The sequence below is a fragment of the Hordeum vulgare genome, chromosome 3H (genome assembly GCF_904849725.1).
Source record: "Hordeum vulgare subsp. vulgare chromosome 3H, MorexV3_pseudomolecules_assembly, whole genome shotgun sequence".
Lineage (NCBI taxonomy): Eukaryota > Viridiplantae > Streptophyta > Magnoliopsida > Poales > Poaceae > Hordeum > Hordeum vulgare.
Window position 1 is genome coordinate 36,292,961 of NC_058520.1, and position 20,774 is coordinate 36,313,734.

General features: G+C 45.2%; 1 protein-coding gene across 1 annotated transcript; it reads right to left on the minus strand.

The window, feature by feature from the left end:
- Window positions 1-1,636: 1,636 nt before the first annotated feature.
- Window positions 1,637-5,687, minus strand: LOC123442827 (cysteine-rich receptor-like protein kinase 2). The gene is made up of 7 exons (XM_045118978.1): window positions 4,669-5,687; window positions 3,872-4,000; window positions 3,655-3,791; window positions 3,335-3,545; window positions 2,761-2,995; window positions 2,452-2,602; window positions 1,637-2,189 (listed from the first exon to the last, which is right to left on the minus strand). Exons 1-7 carry the CDS (start codon window positions 5,429-5,431, stop codon window positions 1,863-1,865), a joined length of 1,953 nt encoding a protein of 650 aa, XP_044974913.1. The 5' UTR covers window positions 5,432-5,687; the 3' UTR covers window positions 1,637-1,862.
- Window positions 5,688-20,774: the final 15,087 nt, after the last annotated feature.

Consider the following 20,774-nt stretch of genomic DNA (forward strand, 5'->3'; position numbering starts at 1 on the left):
GAGTATAAGGCAGCAACGAGCCAAACGCCGCCCAAGCCCTCTCCGCCATCGCCGGAATGGCCCTGGCCGCCACCCTGACCACTCCGTAGGACGTGACCCAGGCCTACCCAACTGTCCAGCGCGACTTTTCCCATTAGGAAGAGACCGCATCAATGGAACCCAAGAGTGACCCAGTCCAACCTATTTAAGAGCATGGATATTTGCATTGGATGCATATCCTTTGTCAATTAAATGTCCCCGATGAGTGCATTTGGAAGCTAATTCTTGGACTCAAAATGCTGCTAGAACCCACACCTTTTCTCGATACTGTATTCAGAATTAAACCATTCCTGGAGGCATCATCATCCCATGTTCTAGATCCTGATGCTGACATGATTCATGTCATCGACACCGCACCCTAGGGGGGCGACTCGGGCGCCCTAACCGCCGCCGCCCTCAACCTTCCTCCTCCCCTGCTTCCCCGTCGTCGCCGGAGGAGGCCGGCGAGCGAAGCTCGCCCGGCGGACGGTGGACGGCGGGCCTTCCTCCCTTCTTCACGAGGGGATCCTCTGGCTGAGATGCGACGGCGTCCCTGGGCGTACTGCATGGAGGCGGAGTTGGCGCGCTCGGGCGGCGCCCCGATGGGATCCTGACGGCGTTGCGGGGGCTGCCGGTGGATCTGGGGTTCACAACCCCAGATCGGTTCTCCTTCTCGGATGATGCTGGATCTGAACAAGGTGGTGGCGCCATCCCCTTCGTCAGGGATGACGGTCAGGTGGTGGGTCCTTGTGGCGTTGCCGGTGGCGGCGGATCTTGGGATCCCGCTCCCGGAGACGTCGCAGGATGTGGTGGCCCGTGCAGGAGAGATGGGTTCTTCGAACAGATTTGGGTAAAAGCTTGCTTTCGGCTACTGCCAAAGCCGGCGAAGACGGCGTTGTCTACGTCGTTTCCTTCCTGAAGGCATTGCCGAGGAGAAGTTTAAGGCCACTCTTTGCTACCTCCGGGGGAAACCCTAGATCAGTAGATCGGATGACGGCGACGCTCTGGTGTCGTTTCCCTCTTGAGGGCGTCATTCATGGAGGTACACACGGGCTCGAGGGATCATTGGTCAGCATCAACAGTGGAGCGACGTTCCTTGTGACACATCAACGTCGTGGAGTCTGGCGGCGAGGCGCAGCAAAGTCTCGGCGTCGGATGCGTGATGATGAGCGCGCGTATGGAGGAGGCGCTGTCTGGCGCCGTGGGGGCATCGACGGCAGGCCTTGCAAGGTCGATGCGTCAGTAACTCTTCTGAAGATGGATTGATGGAAAGCGGCGACGACGACCTATGAGGGTGCATTGGACCGGTTTGTGCCCTTGACCCGGTATGTGGCTCGGTCGGTGCCTCCGGCTTTAAATGTTAGGCTAGGTGAGAGGTCTGAGTATGTGGCTCATACTTTCTGCACACCTTCATCATTGGATATGAGTAGCGACAGATATTGCCAAGAAGGCGGCTTCAGATATACTGATGTATTGCTTTGTAAGATCTTTGTGAATAATTAATAAAATGGCTGCATGCATCTTCCAGATGCAGAGGCCGGGAGTCATCCTTCTTTTCTAAAAAAAAAAACCACACCGCACCCCAACTTAGAACATCCACACAACACAACACTGCCACTTTCATCGATGAGCTAGCAGCTTCATTTATTCAGCATATCTTATGTACAAATATTGCTAGCTAAAAAGACAGAGGATTCTATCTATTCTATGTACAAGTATCAAGTAGTATGGTTATAAAAACATTTTGAAGAATCTATCGGCTTAACACACAATTCTTAAGAGGAAAAACAGATTCTTTTCGTCGCAGGAATAAATAAGGGGGAGATGGAAAACAGATGTTGGGCTTATCTTCCGTTCAAGTAAGACCGAGACGACCCTGACACTGAAGGACCAGAGTGCGCGGACAACAAACGTGACTGCTCGCCTTGCTTCATATCCTCAACCCCCTCAACATTCAGAAATGGAGGATCACTCAGGACAATTTCGACATCGTGCTTGTGGCTTCTCAGCAGTTCGACGACCTTCGGCATCGCAGGCCTGTCGCCAGGATAAGCTTGGGCGCATAGCAGCCCGATCTGCACTATATGCAAGATCTCATCCCGGATCGTATCTTCGTAGATGATCGGATCGATAACCGTCTCTACTGTGTTGCCCTTGTAGTGGTTCCATACCTTGAAAGATAACAAGTTACTTGTATTAAACGTAATGTAATTCAGCAACTTGGTGCCTATACGAGGCACAATGTTATGATGCAAGGCAAATAAGAAAGAAAATTTTGAATAAAAAGCTATGCTTTCACCTAATCTGTTTTAGCCATGCAAACATAGGAATGGTGTCCGATGGAACATAATCATAAATCTACTTTCATAGAGAAACCTCTTTTCTTTCTGAGTAAAAGCAACTCAAGCATGGAATCAGTGACCTGAGCAGTACCTTTGTTAACAACGCCTGCCCTCCGTGTGAGCCAATTGGGCCGCTACATCTTTTTCCCGTTACAATCTCGAGAACAAGAATGCCATAGCTGAAGACATCAGCCTTCTCCGTAAGATGGCCGTGCACGACATACTCAGGAGCCATGTAACCTCTGCAACAAACTTATCCAGTGAGCTCAAGATCAGAAAATCCCTCTGTGGCCATTTGACATGGCAGTGAAATAAATCATGTGGCAACTGCAACACCGCTGGTTAAGAATCGTGTGGCAATACCGTACAGATGGTTAAGAATATGAAAAAAGGAGCTTACAATGTTCCAGCGACACCAGTTGTGAGATGAGTTATGTCTGCTGCAAATGCTCTTGCAAGACCAAAATCTGTTATTTTGGGCTTGTACTTATCATCCAACAAAATATTACTAGCTTTGATGTCTCGGTGGATAATCCGTGTTTCTGACTCCTCATGGAGATAAGAAAGTCCCTCTGCGATGCCTTGAATGATACCAACCCTCAGACCCCAGGTTAATTTTCTGCTACGACTTGCATCTGGGGGGATACTACAGGAGATAAGTTATACGGTTTACAACATATAAATTTAAATTTCTGTCAGGAAGTAGCACTGATAGAAGAGTTCAAGTGTACTAATCATCCCAGTTTTAGAGTGAGATCGAGTAGAGTGGTCCATTCTAGATCTTTAATATAAGAGAATAAAAGGGATAGGATAATATGGTCATGCAAATTCAACAAGAGTCAACCAGACATCTATACCCATGTACCAACAAAAGCTAGATTTTTTGCATTGATAATGCCAAAAAAATCAAGGAAAATAACCGAAAATACGGTAGAAGTGAATATATATCGTGTGGCGTCAATCAAGAGGCTTACCAAACAAGAATAGTTCAAGGCTCTTGTTGAAGTAGTATTCATAAACAAGCAAGCTCTCTGGGGCATTCACGCTGCAGCCAAGCAACTTCACTAGATTCTTATGGCGAACCTGACTAATGAGTTCGACTTCATTGAAAAACTGCTCGACCCACTCCCTTGTATTTAGGAAAAGCCTCTTGACAGCAACTTCTTTTCCATCTGGCATAACAGCCTACATAGCTCATCACATATCAGGGTCAACATATTTTCTTTCTAACACTACCGCCGAGGGCAAGTCAATAAAAAAATCCTAGATAAATTAACTAACTATACATGTTTACCTTGTATACAGCTCCGTTGCTCCCTTGACCAAGTTTGTTTGCTGGATCGAAATAATTCGTTGCTTTCCTTAGCTCTTCATATTTGAAATTTAAACTAGACTGTGCAATTCTGACAGAGACTCCATCTCCATACATATCTGTAGTCATCATAAACACAATCAATCAAAAGAATAATACGAAGAAGAGAAGAAGACGGTCGACGAATGGTTAAACTGACCTATGAATGATTTTGACTGTTTCTTTCTCCTTAGAATTCCCTTTTTCCAAGCCAGAAAAGCAATAACGAGGACAATTACAAAAGCACCTAGAAAGGAACCCAATAATATCCAACCAACACCATTCTTTCCTGCACATTGTAGATATTTTATCGTCACTTCGCAAAACCAAAACCAAATGGATGTATCCTGAGGATTCAGAGAATTGTTAACACGACAGTGTGTGTTTTGTCAGTCAAATGAAGCTACCATACTGGTGGTGAGATGCAGATGTAGATTAGTCATGCATATGCACTCACACAAGGTAACTTTGTGCTTTTATTTCCTGCTCTGCATAACCTAAACAAAAGCTCCAAGTGAAAGTTTTTCCATAGCTACCATTTCCAAAAAGTAAATAGCTAGAGAAGAAGTCACCAATGCTTGGTCAAAACTATTCCGAAACTGGTGAATCTGTTGCCGGTTTTTGACATTCCATACGACAAAGCACCACCTCTTTGGGTTTGGGCATTTCAGTCAACAAAGTGAGGTCATAAACGTGACCAGGAGCTGAAATTTGTCAAAATTGTGTGGCACCGCCACTGAATTGGACAGCACAATGATGTTGGGTGAAAAATAGTCCAATCCTGTTTCAGTAAGGCGTTGATGTTGCCTGTAATCCTGACCGGTTGATGACTTTGTTACTTCGAAGCCGGGCTCGTCTGGATCCTTTCATCTAGAATAATAATAATCCAATTCCATACTAGAGGAATGAATGAATGATTGGTGGTAATGCATTTTCCTGTTAGAGTTGCAGCAGTACCTGATGATCCTGACCCTGCCGTGGCGTTCACATTCCAGAAGAGGCGCGTGGAGTAGCGGAGGTAGCAGCCGGTGTAGAGCGCCCGGCCCTCCGTCGCCGGCGCGCACCGGGCCGCCGCGCGCGCCGCGGCGCGGAGGCACTGGCCGCACGCGGTCGCGTTGAGGCTCCCCCAGCACTGCGCGAGCGCGAAGGCCGTGGCGCCCCCCGCGGTCGCGGACGCGACCGCGAACCCGTCGGCGTCGCCGCGCGCGGCCGCGGCCTCGGTGACGTTGGCCAGCGCGGCCCTGGCCGCGTCCGCGAACCCTCGCGGGTTGGTGGTGGCGTTCCCGGGGGCGCAGACGGCGGCGTCGGCGGGGCCGAGGGCCTCGCCGAGGAAGGAGTAGTTGGCGTAGCGGCCGAAGCAGCCGTCGAGGAAGAGGCGGCCCCCGACGCGCGGGTAGCACTTGGGGAGCAGCGACCTGACCTCGGCGAAGCAGAGCTTGCAGTCGAGCGGGGAGAGGTCGCGGTGGCACTGGCCCAGGCCGAAGACCGTGTTGGGGCCCCTGGCGCCCACCGCGGAGGTGCCGAAGCCGTTGGCGCTGACGTTGCTGTTGAGGTCGTCCATGGCGGGCACGAAGTTGTCGGCCAGGACGGAGCCGGAGACGGCGGACCCCGGCGCGCAGGACTGGCCCGCCACGGACGTGCGCGGGTCCCCCGCCGCCGCGGCGCAGAGCGCGCACGCCAGCGCGAGGAGGAGGAGGAGCCGGTGCGTGGGCGCTGCCATGGTTGGCTGGCTGCGTGGTGCGGTGGAAGCTTACGGCTAGGTGGTAGGTGGTGGGTGGGCTGGTTTGAGCTGGGCGATCCGGTGGCGGCCGGACCGGAGGAGACGACGGGTCCAATGTAAACTTGCCCAAAAGGTGGAGGAGGCGGCTGGCCCAGCGATGGCGACCGGCGCGAATGGAACGGGAAGTTGGCTGGGCTGCTGGATTTGGCCGGGACACGTCAGGTGGGGTTCAACACAAGGCATGGCTCGGAATGTGGTGGAGTGCGGCGGCGCGGGCCGTCGCTGTTGAGGGAGGCGGCAAGAAAGTCTGGCGCGCGTACGTGCTTTCGCGCCCTGCCGACCGGAACGAAAGCGGGGTCATCACCCTTGGCGTGCCGTACCAATAAATGAGCCCTTAGAGCCTCCCCAACAGATGGGCGGCGGCACCGCGCACTAAATCTTTTTTGAGTTAATTACACCCATGATACAACAACTTGTTCAAAATTAACTACACAAACTTGAAAACCCCACAAAACTCATACACGAATTTGTTTGCTGTAACAGTTAACTACGAAACAACCTGAATCGACGGACATGGCATGCCGCGTCGGAATGTGGCGCACGCCATGCTCTGTCCGTTTTAAAAATAAAAACCTGAAAGGTGGATTATTAGCGCGTAGTGGTTCTCTGTCAAATGTGCGGATGTAAATATTTCAAGAGGATCCCCATATTATCATAGATTCGTTAAACGGCCTCGATAACCCTCTCGCAACCCCTGCCTTTTCGTCTCCCTCGGTCTCTCCTCGAGCTCTTCGGGGCAATGAACAATGCACTGATTTGAACCTGTCAGAGACGAGGGAAGCGGTATGTGGCCAGTCATACGGGTCGCGATCGAGTTCCTGCAAGCATATGGTATGTGGTGATCCCTCCTTTCTGTACCCCCTTTCTGTACCCCCCCTTGCTGCGGCGTTTCTTTTTCCTGTTTTCGCTTGGTTTTGTTGGCAGCGACGATCCTCTATTTTGGCGCACAGATTCAATGATTGGGGACATTTTTGAGGGAGAGTTGAGGGGTTGATCATCATATGGGTTGACCAACACGTGAACATATGTGTCACACGCGGGACTGTTTTGTAGTCAACTGTTACAACAAACAAATTCATGTATGAGTTTTGTGGGGTTTTTAAATTTGTGTATGAATCTGTTAGTTTCAAAAAAAGTTGTTGTATTGCGGGTGTAATTAATATAAGAGGGTTTAGATTACTAAAATAGTATTCTAAATGCTCTTATATTAGTTTACGGAGGGAGTATAAAATAGCGTTAAGTGTTTTACTCCCTAATTTATAAGTCCGATACATGTACCTAGATCATCAATTTGATCAACTTAATGAGAGTCATATATAACAAAAAATATATCATTAAATTTTTTAGATGTTTTATTTTTTAATGATATAATTTTTATGTTAAACAATATATTTTATATAAGTCAAATTGACGATCTAGATACACGTGCATGCCTTTTAAACTATGACGAAGGGAGTAGAATAAAACAGCACGAGCTGCGCACACAAATATAGTCTATAAAAGGAAACAATATGATTTACTCCTCCGTTTTTTTTAAAAGCTACATCTTTTAAATCGAGCGTCAGAATTATGATCCGTTTTACGGCTGACTTTTTTACGACGAGTTATTCAAAAGTAGATCCCATATGGATAGGTTTCGACAAACTTTTTTTGGGCAACTTTAGATGATATTGAGGCAACTTTAGCTTTCTAGGAAAGCAACTTATTTTTTGGCCCAGTTGGACTACCTATTTGGTTGATTTTTGTAAAAATGAGAAATCACACAAAACATTAGACAAAGTTAGTGCTACGTACAATTAATTGAATGCGGTTGATGCTTAATTGCCTACAAATACTATGAAATTGCCAAACATTGATGCCTAGTTGCCTATTAATGATGCTCAGTTGCCTACAAATACCGTGAAATTGCTTAGTTTTGATGCTCAATTGCCTATTACTGATGGTCAATTGCCTACGATTGATGTTCAGTTGCCTACCATTGATGTCCAGTTGCCTGTTATTCATAAATAGTTGCCATAATTTTACTCGAGTATCACAAAAAAGTTAGCAACTTTTAGTGTGTTTTTGCGCAACGCAAATGCATTCAACAAGCAACTCATGTGTATACACACGATGCAATTCATCTAGCATCAAAGTTGCTTCTGTTTAGCACTAAGGTTGCCTCATCTAGCATCGAAGTTGCTTTTGAAAATAATTCTTCAAAACATATTCATATGGTATCTCGTTTTGAAGAGTTCGTCACGAGGAACCCAACGATGAAAACATATCATAACTCCAACACACGGTTTAGATTTTTTTCCGTGAATTAATGTACATCCAACGCACGAGGAGCCGAGCATGCACATCCAACGACTAATTTAACCTTCTAGTCATGGTAGACAACTTTGAAGGAATTATCGTTGATAGAGAAGGGGCACTGGAGTACCTGCGCCCCACGCAGACTGGATTTATAGCTGAGGTGGTGGCTATCGTGGCATCAGGGGGAGTGGAGGTGTCGCGCCCGGTAGCTTGATGGGCCCCGCGTCATTTCGTCCCTAACGGGTGGGACGTGCACGCCTTGGGCCCGAGGGCTACGGTCCAATGAGAACCAGTGTACCACAGCCCACCTGTCGCTGACCCTGAGGGTGACACTTGAGCCGGCCCACGAAAGATGGCTCTGTCTTGGCCGCTCCGGGGGAGCTGTCTCGCGAGGGGCAAGCCTCCCGAGGCCCCTCCCCTCTAGATCAAGCTTTGTCGAGGTCGTCGGGCGCTAGATCGCCTCACGAGGCTCCCCTCACGGGGCCGCTTCACAAGCAGGTCGTATGGTGCCGACCATGGGACTCCGCACCCGTCACATGGGTGACACACCCACGTAGTCAAGGACGATAGAGACCGTGTTAGCACGCCCGAATGGGAAGGATTTCCTCTTTGGTGATTATGGTGTAGCGTCGGCTGCCTCCCCGAAAGAAGGTTCCCTAAGCTTACCATTCCGGTGAAAGGAGGTCAGGACGGATCGACGCGTCAGGACGGAGGCCATCGTCGAGCCCACAAGCTCGTCATGAAGACCACTTTATTAGGCGAAGACCGTCTTTAGTCAGGACAGCCTGGGCTCCTGCCCCCCTTCGAATTGTCACCCTGCGGCCACCCTTTCCCACTCATATTTTTGGGAAAGAGGACCAATGCACTACAAGAGGGGATAGGCCACTTCCATGTAAAGGGATCGAAACATTATCTCACTAGCTAGTAGAAAATAGGGCTTTCGTTCTAGCCAATAGTCTGGTCGCGTTAAGAACCGAGACTAATGTCAGCATTACTCCCGGTTCGAGCGGCTAGGACGCCTGACGGGGCTCGGCAGGCATCAGTCCGGGTTCAAATGTGACATTTAGTCTCGGTTGGAGACACCAACTAGGACTAAAGGGATTGCGACAAGAACGATACCCTTTAGTCCCGGTTGGTGTCTCCAACTGGGACTAAAGACCTGTCTTCAACGCCGGTTTTGGACACCAACCGGGAGTAAAAATTTACCTGTATTCTTCAATGGGGAGATGGAGGAGTTTACGTTTTTATAATATTTTACCTAGGAGAGAAGTAGTTAGTGTTTCTATCTTGTGATAACTTGGTCACTTGCTAGTATGATAACAACTAGAATGATGAGGAGTTCATATTTTTATGCTATTTTACCTACAATGATGAGGAGTTCCTTCATTTCTATTAGTAGCTAACGTCGAGTTAAATGAAAAACATAAAATAAAAATGAAAACCCTAAATGAAACAGAATTGAATGGTAAACGAAGAAAGAAAAGGGAAACGCAAAATGAAACCCCTAAACCCTCCAAAACCCCTCGTCCAAAAGAAGAAAAAAACTAAAACCGAGTGATCCTTTTAGTCCCGGTTGGTGTTACCAACCATGACTAAAGGTTTCCCGGCCTGAGCGCTATGCAGCGGCCATGTGAAAATCCCCTTTAGTCCCGGTTCATAACACGACCGAGACTAAAGGGGGGGGGGGGCTCTAGTACCGATTGTTTTGTCCAGGTTGCACAACCGGGACTAAAGGCGCTTACGAACCGGGACTAAAGCCCTCTTTTCTACTAGTGTCTCCCCCACACGTCGTGTACCTCAAGCACATCTCTCCATTACAGAGCAATTCAACACACACATGAGTAGGCTATTTGTTAAAGCATATTTCTCCATATGTGGTTTTGGTAATTGATGACAATCCCTATACATGGATGAATGGTTGCCTTAAGTTTTATTCGAAGGGTTTGTCCATAGACACTTCTTGAAGTCCATCTGTTGGTTTCAAGGAGTTTATATGATAACGAAGGTGGTATTCAAGGTATTATCCAAAGAATGATCATAAAGACACAAGGTTGATAAATACTAAGACAAAGAGTAAATCAAGTTGATCAAGACACAAAGCATACAAGATGTACCGAGAGGGATCAAATGATGCCATGGTATGGTAAGCATCATCCATTACGCTTTTGTGTACTAATGCATGGTCTTCGTGAGAGTTCTATGTGGGGTTAGGTGTGTTTTCATGGGCTTGCGTCAAGAGTAAGATCTCATTCAACCCATGAAGGATGACATCAAGTGGTGATCGTCATCAAGATTGCGGTGTACAAGTTCAAGTGGAGCATCACGAAGATATCACGCTTGAAGCTTGCCGTCCATTGTGGTGGCAATGGACTAGTGAAGATGTGCTGAAGAGTGGCTCACCCCTAGTGGAGTATGGGGAAGCAATTTACAAGTCTTCATCGAGCCAGCGCAATCAAGAAAGGTGGTCCATCTTGAGAAAGTCAAGATCGTCATCATCTAGATCAAGTGTACTATGTGCAAGGTATAGGCTTGTCCTTGATAGGTTTTCTATTTTAGGATAGATTGCCGTACTATCAAGGGAGGCTCTTAAGTGAGTAGCTTTATCGTATTGTTCCTTGAGAGCTCAAACCGTTTGCATCCTTGCATCATCTTTCTTGGTCCTTGTTTGGTGGTTCTCTTTGTGAGTATTAGAGCTTATGATCATCTTTATGACAAGCTCGAGTTCATCGAAAACGGAGTTCATGTGCATCTTCTATGATGTTTTCAATATTAGAGTTTTTGCTGGTTCTTCATTCAAAGAGGTCTCACATCTCTATATCATTGGCATTTTCATAACTGCATGTTGGATAGCTCTTGTCGTCTTGAATCCAACAAGCTTGAGTTTTCTCAATTCGGATCTATTTGCACAAGTTATGGCAGTTCCGGTCTTACACTACAAGAAATATGGTCAATAATGACCCACAATTTAGGCCACTGAATTGCCATTATTTTTTATTTATGACCTTCTTATGACCAAAACGAAGAGGTCAACAGTTGGCCGTCAAGAACAGACAAACTTGACCTTTCCTAGTTTTTGGTCATGGATTCTATGACCAAAAGCAATTGGTCATGGAATCTATTGACCAAGATATTGGTCACTACCCATAGGCCTGATCCACGTATAATCTGATGTGGCTCAGTTAACATGGCACCATCCACGTGGCACAAGGTGACATGGCAAAAAAATGACATGGATGCCACATAGTCTGACAAGATATTCTTAGTGGCCCAATGGACCAAGCCCATAAATACGGCCCATTTAGGATCTGTTTTCATTTGGGCTATTTTTTTCTCAACCAAACATTATTGGGCCATGGGAAATTGCTTATTTTTAGCAATTTTTTAAAACCAACTTTTCATTATTCTACTTGTGTGGACTAATTAGTACAGTACATAACAAATCTTCTATCCAGCCAGTTATGGTCTGTTTCAACTCATCTTCTATCGAGCGAGAAGAAATTCACATTACGATACATAACTCGTAGCAAATTAAAAGGGCACATGACAACTAGCAGTAGTCAATATTTCATCAACTTACAACCTAATGACATGACTAAACAAAAACCATCACGTCACATGAAAGTTCCATTTTGTTCCAACTTGAATTAAGCTTCTTCGAACTTTATAATTGGAGATGTTCTACATGGACGTCAACACCACCATTGGTTCCATCCTTAGAAGCTACTAGTCATCCACAAACCTGCACATGCAACCATATTACAAGCATGCAAAAACCAATAGCATGCTTCCATAATACCACATAATAGAAAGAAGATAGCAGGGGCAAACAAAGTATACTGGAATCTCTAAAAGAACTTATATTTAGGAACATAGGGAGTACAAGCATACGATTGAATGTATAAGTGGAAGAGAATATTTTTACGTATGATAAAATACAACAATAAAATAATGATGTAAATGAACAGGTTATCACAAGCTTCTTGTTAGAGACTAAATACCAACAAACCCTGCCAGAATTATGAACATGGTGACTAAAAAAACTATGGTAATACAGTACCTTCAGGTTATCCTCCAATAAACTTGATACAGATCGAGAAGTCTTGATCAAACAAAACATACCTATGCAATTTGAATGTATTTGGCCCATAGCGATGGGTGGGAAGCTTGGCTGCTTCAGATCTTGTATCTTGTTCTTCAGAGTTATTACTCTATGTACCTACATCAATGCTCCATCAATGTTTATTTCCAACAACAACAACAAAATAAATGTGAGCACCTGGTGCAGTAGTTCTACCAAATGACCCAAAATAGATCATAATATTACTTTAGCTTATGTAGAGATAACAAAGTGCAACATCGAGAAACAGATCAGAATTATAGTGCCATTAAACTCTTCTCTCACTATTAGAAGAATGTATATTTATTTATTGGACATAAATTAAACTTGAACTAAAGCCTCCGTGTTAATCCACATCATTAAAGTTAATTAAACTGTTAGATCTTAGATTTATGGCTAGGATTAACTGAGCGATAGACTGTATCAGGATGTCACATACGTCGGAAACAAACATACCTGCAGAGGCAAATAAATTATACGTGCGATGGAAAAAGGAGATGGTGACGACCTGGACTCTTGAGTCCTAATCAAAGACTAATCTAAAAGGACTATGGCAGAATGTGATCCACTTGAGAATAAAATCCATCATGCAAAGGCAAAGGAGGCAAAAGGCGACATGTTTGCAACCTAGACTCTCGAGTCCTGATGATATACTATTTTTTGTGTGGATAGAGTCATGCTTATATAATACTATGTGGTTGGCTGAATCATGGAAACCAAATGGAATTTCATGTAGCCTCCTAGCTGGGTATCTGCATACCCACATGTACAGTCTTGTAAGTGAGATATATTGCTGAGACCCAAATTGAATATTTGATTCTTCTGTGCATACACAATATACATGGGTGTATAGACTTCTAATGTGTTATTCCACATTTACGTCCGGACTCCATCATGTGTTCCCGAATTCAATTATTTTAAAATGATAGTTAATACTAGTGAAAGTGTCCGTGCGTTGCACCGGGTTAGATTTTTTATTTTCAAATCATGAATTTGTATTTGAAAAGCTCACCCCTCCCTTCAGGTACTGCATTGTCCATGTGTTGCAACGGGAGAAACAAAAAAATCATGTAATGGAAAAACGGGAGATAATGTCGAGCTAGATGAGGATGGAGGTGATGGTAATGGATCACGTCTATCTGATTATCTGATGCTTTTACATCATGACTGAGAAGGTCACTTATTTGGGTTTCTTGTAGTGTGTGCTAACCAAATACACAATTTAATGTGATATGCTGCAATACCGTGTTCTGGTCACCCATGTACCCAACTACTAAACACTCAGCAAGACAAAATTATATAGACATATGTGATACATGTCTACTATCCGCAACAACTATATTTGCTACAGTAAACTAACGAATTTACAGATAGATGAGGACCATCAAATGCTTCAAAAGTACCTGCGCCAAAGTAGGCCTACGCGACGGCTAATGATCTTCTAGCAAAATCGACGGAGGCGATGGCACATTGTCTTGCGGCCAAGTCGATGGCGGAGAAGTCGACGGGCTTGATGGTTGCAAAGTCGACGGATCCAGTAAGCAATTAAGCTAATTGATAACTGAATAAAGGGTTGATCTTCAAGAATTACTACAACATCATATCCAAGAATTACTGTAACCAAGTTGAAGAATCTGATAGAAACAGAAGATATAATATACTTAACATATTATATGGAAACCAAAATGCAGACCAAAGAAACAATAGTGTATGACATATTACAATGGTGGTAGCAATATAATGGAACTAATCTTTTTTTTAAATTGTAAAATAAATCTGAAGTATGGTAGCAACATATGAGAAAGAAGACGCATATGTGATATAATCTAAAGTTACCATGCGGAGGAAGCATGGAAATGTGCTATGTAAATATGACTATTCTTAATTGGAGGCCCAATTAAATAAGGTTCTGCCATGATGAGGAGATGCAAGTTTCTACTATCTACATGCCTAATTCATCAAAATAAAGTGTGGAACAGCAGAAGCATTATATATTGTGATAGTAGAAGCACATGTTACTAACTGGAAGCTCCACTGTAGGAAGTATGAAAAAAATTCTATCTCAACATAACTCATTTCAATTGGAAGCGTATAAATTTGAAAACAGAAATTAACTAAAGAGAGGAGCACGCATATCTATGCAAGTTTGTGTGATCTAAAAGCTATCTAGAAAATCAAATTCGGGATGCTTTATGTAATGCCCCAAGAGTGTATATTTCCCTTTTTGGAACCTTCTCTATGTGGGTCCACCTTGTCGTTGATATGAGAGCTTCAATGCATATGATTTCATGTGATGTCACCTTGTTTATTCTTCCTTTGCATGCATGCATTCCATATCATTCCATGTATTGTGTTTGGTGTCGTATGATCTTATGTGATGGTGTGATGACATGTGGTGTGATGTGTTGATGCTATGTATGAAGTGGGTGTTGCTTGTAGTAGGGTGTATCTATGTTGCCTTGCACTAGAGTTTCAAAACCATCTCCCTCTCTTTTACCTCAAGCCCAAATATTCTTTTGCTCCTTCCTTGTTTTAAAAATGCCCATGTGTTAGCATTATTTTGTGGTGGATATGATATGTGGATTTGCTGTTTTGAAAAGGTGTTTTAAAGGTGCAAATAATTACAAAACAGATCCAATAATACTGTTTTGTAAATATTTAGTTGCTCCAAATATTCCTTTTATAATTTATTCAAATAGGTCATAATTCCTTATGACCAGGGGTGTGCTGGTTTTATTTTTATCATCTATAGTTTAGCCTAAGCTTTTGTTTCTTTTCCTGGTCTTGATTTATTTAATAGAAAGCCCCAGGTTTTTCTTTCCTCTTAGCTGGCGCCACTAGTGGGCTCCCTCCCACTAGCAGGCCCATTCCCCCTCTTTGTCTGGCGCAGCAGCCGAGCTTGTGCGCTACTCCTTCTTCCTGACGCCGTCTACCCCCCTGCTCGTTTTCTGTCAGACCACCGAGAGAGAGAGAGTCGCCGTGAGGGCTCACAGACGTCGAGGCCCCCCATATAGCCTCGGTGTGCGTGCCCCCTTCCTTAGGGTTCCTCCTTTCCCCATCTTCCGCCGCCAATCCTCCCTCCATCTCCCTCCATCTCTCCTTCCCCCTCAGGTAAGGGTTCTGTAGATAGGTTGTAGAGAGAGAGAGAAGTGCCGCGACGTCTACCCTGCTCCCGTCGCCTCCGGCGCCGGCCGCCATGTCTAGGGGCTCGGGAGAGGTGCCCGCGCCCCATTCCCGTCCTCGGTGAGGCCGGGGAACGACCACACCGACGCCCAGCTCAACGTCATCGGCGTGCACCCGACGTTCTTTCTCCCCTGCTTCAGTTCTGCACCGCGCCTCTACTTCGGTTCGACAGGGTTCTTCAGATCTTCCTCGGCCTTCTTCCGGATTCTTCCCGATCGGTTCCTCTTCTTCCTTCCCCTAGGTGAGCTAGCTCTCTTCTCTCCCTTCCCCAGGAGTAAATCCGGCCGAAGTAGTTGCGTGCTTCTCTGTTCAGAGAAGAAGCGGCAGTTCCTGGGTGTTGTGTGGTGTTGGTCCCTGATGCGTGTGCTCTGCTCGACGTGCTAAGGGATACGGCTTCCCACGCAGCTGTAGTTGATGGTGCAGGTGTCCCATAGAGCAGCAGTAGTCGAGTAGGCGTGCTCCGACGAAGTCTCTGTCGCCGGATCACTGTGTAGAGCACATCAGGACATCGTGGTAGATTATGTTGTCCTTTTCCCCTGTGCTGTCAAGCTTCTGAAGCATAGCGTAGTGGTGCAGTATGTTGTGGTAGTTCTGGCGCGTTGTGGGTTCGAGTCCCAGAGATAGCACCCCCCCCTTTTTGATTTTGTTTCGACAGTAGCATAGCAGCAGCGGAGAAGTTAGCTTGTTAGCATTCCCTCTTGTGTCAAGTGCTCGTGTAGTAGCAGGGTGGCTTGCTGTTGTGTGTAGTTACCAGGGGGTACATGGTTCGAAACCCCCCCCAATCCTTTTTATTTTCTTTTGCTTTTACTTGTTGTTTTTCTTTTGTTTGCTAGGTGTGTTGCTATGGTGTGATCTACACCATGTGGTATTAATTCAGCTCACAACAGCATGTTGTGTCTTTTATTTTTGCTAGCATGTGAAGATATTATATGAGTAGGTATTTGTAGTGTAGTGTGGTGTAGGCTTGTGGCATAAATATGATGTATGTGAGCTAGTTGCCATGCATGTGTGTGTGTATAGCATGTGTGTTTTTGCTTAGGCTAGTGGTTTATGTGGGTTTGCTGATCATCCTCATGGTGATGATCTTGTGCAAGTGTGTGTATGTGTGTGGATGGGTTTTCCCCCTTCCCACATACCTTGTGTGGTGTGTGTGTAGATAGTTGATCATGTGTTGTTGTGTGTGTGAGTGTGTGTGTGTGTGTGTGTGCTTATGTGTGTGTGTCTCACACATGTCATTGCATGAAGTGCCATGATAAGCACATGTGCTTGTTTGTGTAGGGTAGAGAGCCAGGTTGATGTGTGTGTAGATAGTGGTGTGTTCTTTTAAGCATGTGTAGGTGCTTCCTTGCTTGTGCGTGAGGTGTGTGGTGTGTGGTGGTGTGCTAAGGCACAAGAGATGAGGTCTACCCCTCATGTGCACCAATGTAGTGTTGATAGAGTGCAAGTGTTTGTGTAGGTGTTGTTCTAGTAAATAGCACATGTGTTGAAGCACTATTTACTATATGTGATTCCATGTAGATTTTCTTTTCTAGTTTGTGCCCATTAGTTCTATGCAAGCACATAGGTTTTATATATGGTTTTGGGGTAGAATCATCCCAGGAATCCATTGGTGAAGTCAGTTTTGCCTTTGGAACACTTTCTGGGAATGTCATATTTTAGATTTATTCTATGTTTGGAGCTTGGTTCCATGAGATGTGGTGAGCCCAAGAGGTTGATTCCTTGTCGTGGCATTAGAGGGTGACCCCCCCTATGGCATGTTGGTTTTGGTTCATGCTTAGTAGTTCTTATGTGCAAGTGGTGCTTAGTCAAAGTAGGCATGTGGCTGAAATTCCAGTTTAGTGAAAATCTGTGATTTTCACTAAGTCTGAGAATCTGCTTATATTTTCTTCTCATGTTGTTGTGCTTGTAGAGGTCCATGTGTTGAGAATCAGCCTTAGCTATCAACTAGGAAGTTATAGGTTTTGTGTTTGTCTAGATCTCTGTAAATTTTCGTTCCATTTGGAGTTCTGTAGATATTGTTTTGGGTGCTGTCAAAATGCTTTAGAGCATAAACAGCTAGTGAGAATCTGGAATTTTCACTAAGTCCCTGAAAACTATTGTTTTTGTCCAAGTTAGCAGCTGTGTAACTTTCTGTGTGAAACTCCTTTGCATTAGCTTGTTGCTCATGCTTGTAGTACTTTTGAATAGCTTCTGCCACATATCTTATTTGGCATGTTTGAGAGGCTGTAGGTGCTTTGCATGTAGCTCTCAAAAGGCTATGATGCTGTTTATGGCAGATTGTATAGTTTTGAAGTTTTGATGCTTGTGAGTGCATAGATGATGGAGTGGTGATATTCTTTGCACCACCCCATCCATGTTGGTTTGTTTTATGTCTTGGCAACCTAGAAATACCAGAAGTATGCCATTGGTGTGTGTTGTGATGATTGTGATACGTAGGACGTCATTTCTTGTTTCGATGTTTCCCGTTGAACCATAGCTCCGTTTGTAACGTTCTTCATATGCTTTTGCATTGTTTTCACGTGACGCATCTGATCATGTCATCCTCATGCATGTCAAGATATCTTAGGGTGCAGTTCTGTCCAGGAACTTGTATTTTCTTCTTATGCTTGTGCTACTAAGTAGAATAGGGAAGCATGTTCATATTCATCTCATGCATCATGTGCTTGTTGCATCTTGATGAGATGTTGTTCATTGGATGCTATTTTTATGTTGGGTAGCACCGAGATCGGAGAACGAGTACGTGGATCCGGGAGAGTACGTGCAGGACGAACAAGAGCAGTTCCAGGCTGAGGACATCACAAGCAAGATGATATGACCTTGATTCCATCTCTAGACTTGTTATGCTAGATTACGTTTCTTCGTCATTTGCTCGCTGCCTACCACTGAAATAATTGCCTCCTGATATTGCCATGAAACCCAAACACTTATCCCTTCCTAGCAAATCTTGAATGGCCAAGTAGGCTTTGCTAAGCTTCTAATGTTAGCCTTGCTAGTTGCAGGTGCTTTTCCTCATGTGATATCATGAGATTGATATCATTTAAATCTGTTATTTTAATTAATGCACCTATATACTTGGTAAATAACGGAAGGCCTAGCCTTTTGCCGGGTGTTTTGTTCCGTTATTGCAGCCATAGTTACCGGCTACCGGTGTTTGATTCCATAATGATCGCTCCTAACACGTTCGGGGTTGTTATGGGGACCCCCTCGATAAATCGCGTAGTGCTAAGACTTGTCCGGCAGGACCGAACATTGGTGTTAATTTGCTAATCACTTAATAATCTGCATACGGAATGGCCTACCCGAGGAATTTAATCAACAACCCGGGCCAGTGCTCCTCATGAGTGTTGGTCCAAACTAGAGCACCGTGCGGGGCCATCCCGGGGCAACTCGAGAGATTTCTCTGGCACTGTACGCTTCGCTTATCTGGCGTGTCCTGAGACTGAGATACGCGGCTCTTATCAGGGTCGTCGACACGTCGGGAGGTCCTTCTAGTCTTGTCTTACCTTAGCAATATATCTTGCGTATAGGAATCTCGGTGAAGCTTTGGTTCTCCCCAGAGTTGAGGTTTTACTCTAAGGAATCAGACGAGATCTTGAGATTCGTGATAGAGGATTACTTTGTGGCCCGTGACCGTTTGTGATGGACTAGTTGGAGCACCCCTGCAGGGATTAATCTTTCGGAAAGCCGTGCCCGCGGTTATGTGGCAACTTGGAATATTTGTTAACATCCGGTTATAGCAAACTTAAACTTACCTCTAATAAAATTGCCAACTGTGTGCATAACCGTGACTGTCCCCTTCGAAGACCTCTCTTCGATCGGGAACACGGTGAGGTTATGATTGACGTAAGTAGGTGCTCAGGATCACTTAGTGATCAGCTATCAACGATCGCTAGTATAGACCACCTTCAATACATGTCCTTCGTAAGTTAGCCACCATATATGCTTAGGACGCTGCAACCTAAATACTCCATCTTCCTTACCTAATAACTTGACTAGTTCTGGCACCGAGGTCATAGATTGCTGAGTCCCCGTGGCTCACAGATTCCTTCACAACACCAACAGGTTCAGGTACCCCCGAGACAGGTGATCCCGACGGCACGCAGCTGGCGTGGCAGTACGATGAGGAGAATGACCGCCTGTACGTGAACTATCCAGAAGACTGAGGTGTGGTCGTGATCATGGGCAAGCATGCACGGTACCATAGTCATTTCTCATGTTTTGTAGTCCGTAGCGGAACTACCTTGTTTGGATGCGTGATGTAACTCTGATATATTTATGAGATGGCAATTGGATCCCTTATTGTCATTCTGCTATTATTATGTATGTGCTATGTTACCGTGCTTGCGAAACGCTTAGATGCACTTCTTTCCAATTCGGGGCCTCGTCCCTAAATTGGAAAGGACCACATCTTAGTCGTTACAAGTTGGTAATTAGAGCCTTACGACCATAGGAGCCTTTGTGTGATCATACTTGGCCGAGTCGTGTCTAGTAAAATGTTTTGAGTCTTAGTTATATCGGAGAGTAGGATTATTTTTTCTCCTCTTCCATGCTCTGGTGAGGTTCCCGTCTTAGGAAATCTTAATTCTACTCCTCTTCTCGCTCAATTTTTTTAGGATCACGCGGGTATTTGTGAAATCTATATGATTTCGATGTGACAGAGTTCTGTCTTGGTGCCTCCTGTCTGCCTTGATTTCTTTCGGGGAGTTGAGATCCAGGGGATTCCTGTGCACATCGCCATCATTCAGATTTTTGAGTATCTAAGAACGAAGGATGTTCGTAATTGCTTCAATACTAGTAGTGGCTAGATAACCACGATGTCCCCAATACTGGTGCAGATTGTTCGGGAGTACCGTCATACTTTGTATCGTTGTGATCACGAGGGTCTGTTGTAGATGAAGGTCCGAGATTCTGGTTATGTGTTGACGGATGTGATACAGGTGACGGGTTAGTATAGGAGTTGTGTGAATATTACTCCTTGTATCCGTGTTCTAGATCGCATGACCAGATATTTCGGGAATTCATAGGTGGGATATCAAGTAGTAACTTATAGGACAATCTTCCTACAGATGCATGATGTGAGGTTGGGGTTCGATATTCAGTGGGTATGTTTGTTCACGGTCGTCTTACAATAGTTCTCGTTGTGTCTTAAAGAGTCCTTGTAGCTCTCTACGACTCGGGGATACTGATGTCAGCTGTGCTTCCCCGGCAACGGCGCTAGAAAAATGCTGATGTTAGCTGTGCTTCCCCGGCAACGGCGCCAGAAAAATGCTGACTCTGTAACAGCAGACCTTCCCTTGCAACGGCACCAGAAGAATGCTGCTAGCACTCTCCGGCAATCGAAACTAGAAGAATGTTGTTGATGGCCCACCGGCGCGTGGGATCGTAGCAGCTTTCGAGGGTAGAGTATTCGACCCAAATTTGTTGATCGCCAAACATGAGGTGAGAGAATACTCTCGAGTATTAGCAGCTGAATGTGTCAGATTCAACCACACCTGAAAGATTAGTATCTGCAAGCAAAGTAGCAACAACAAAGTAGCGAGTAACGGCAGTGGCAAGGAACAATAGTAGTGACAGCAGTAGCAAGTAGCAACAGTAGCAAGCGACAGTAGTAGCAACAGTAGCAGCAGAGCAAGACAAGTAACAACAGCAGCAACAGTAGTAACAGCAGCAGAGCAAGACAAGTAA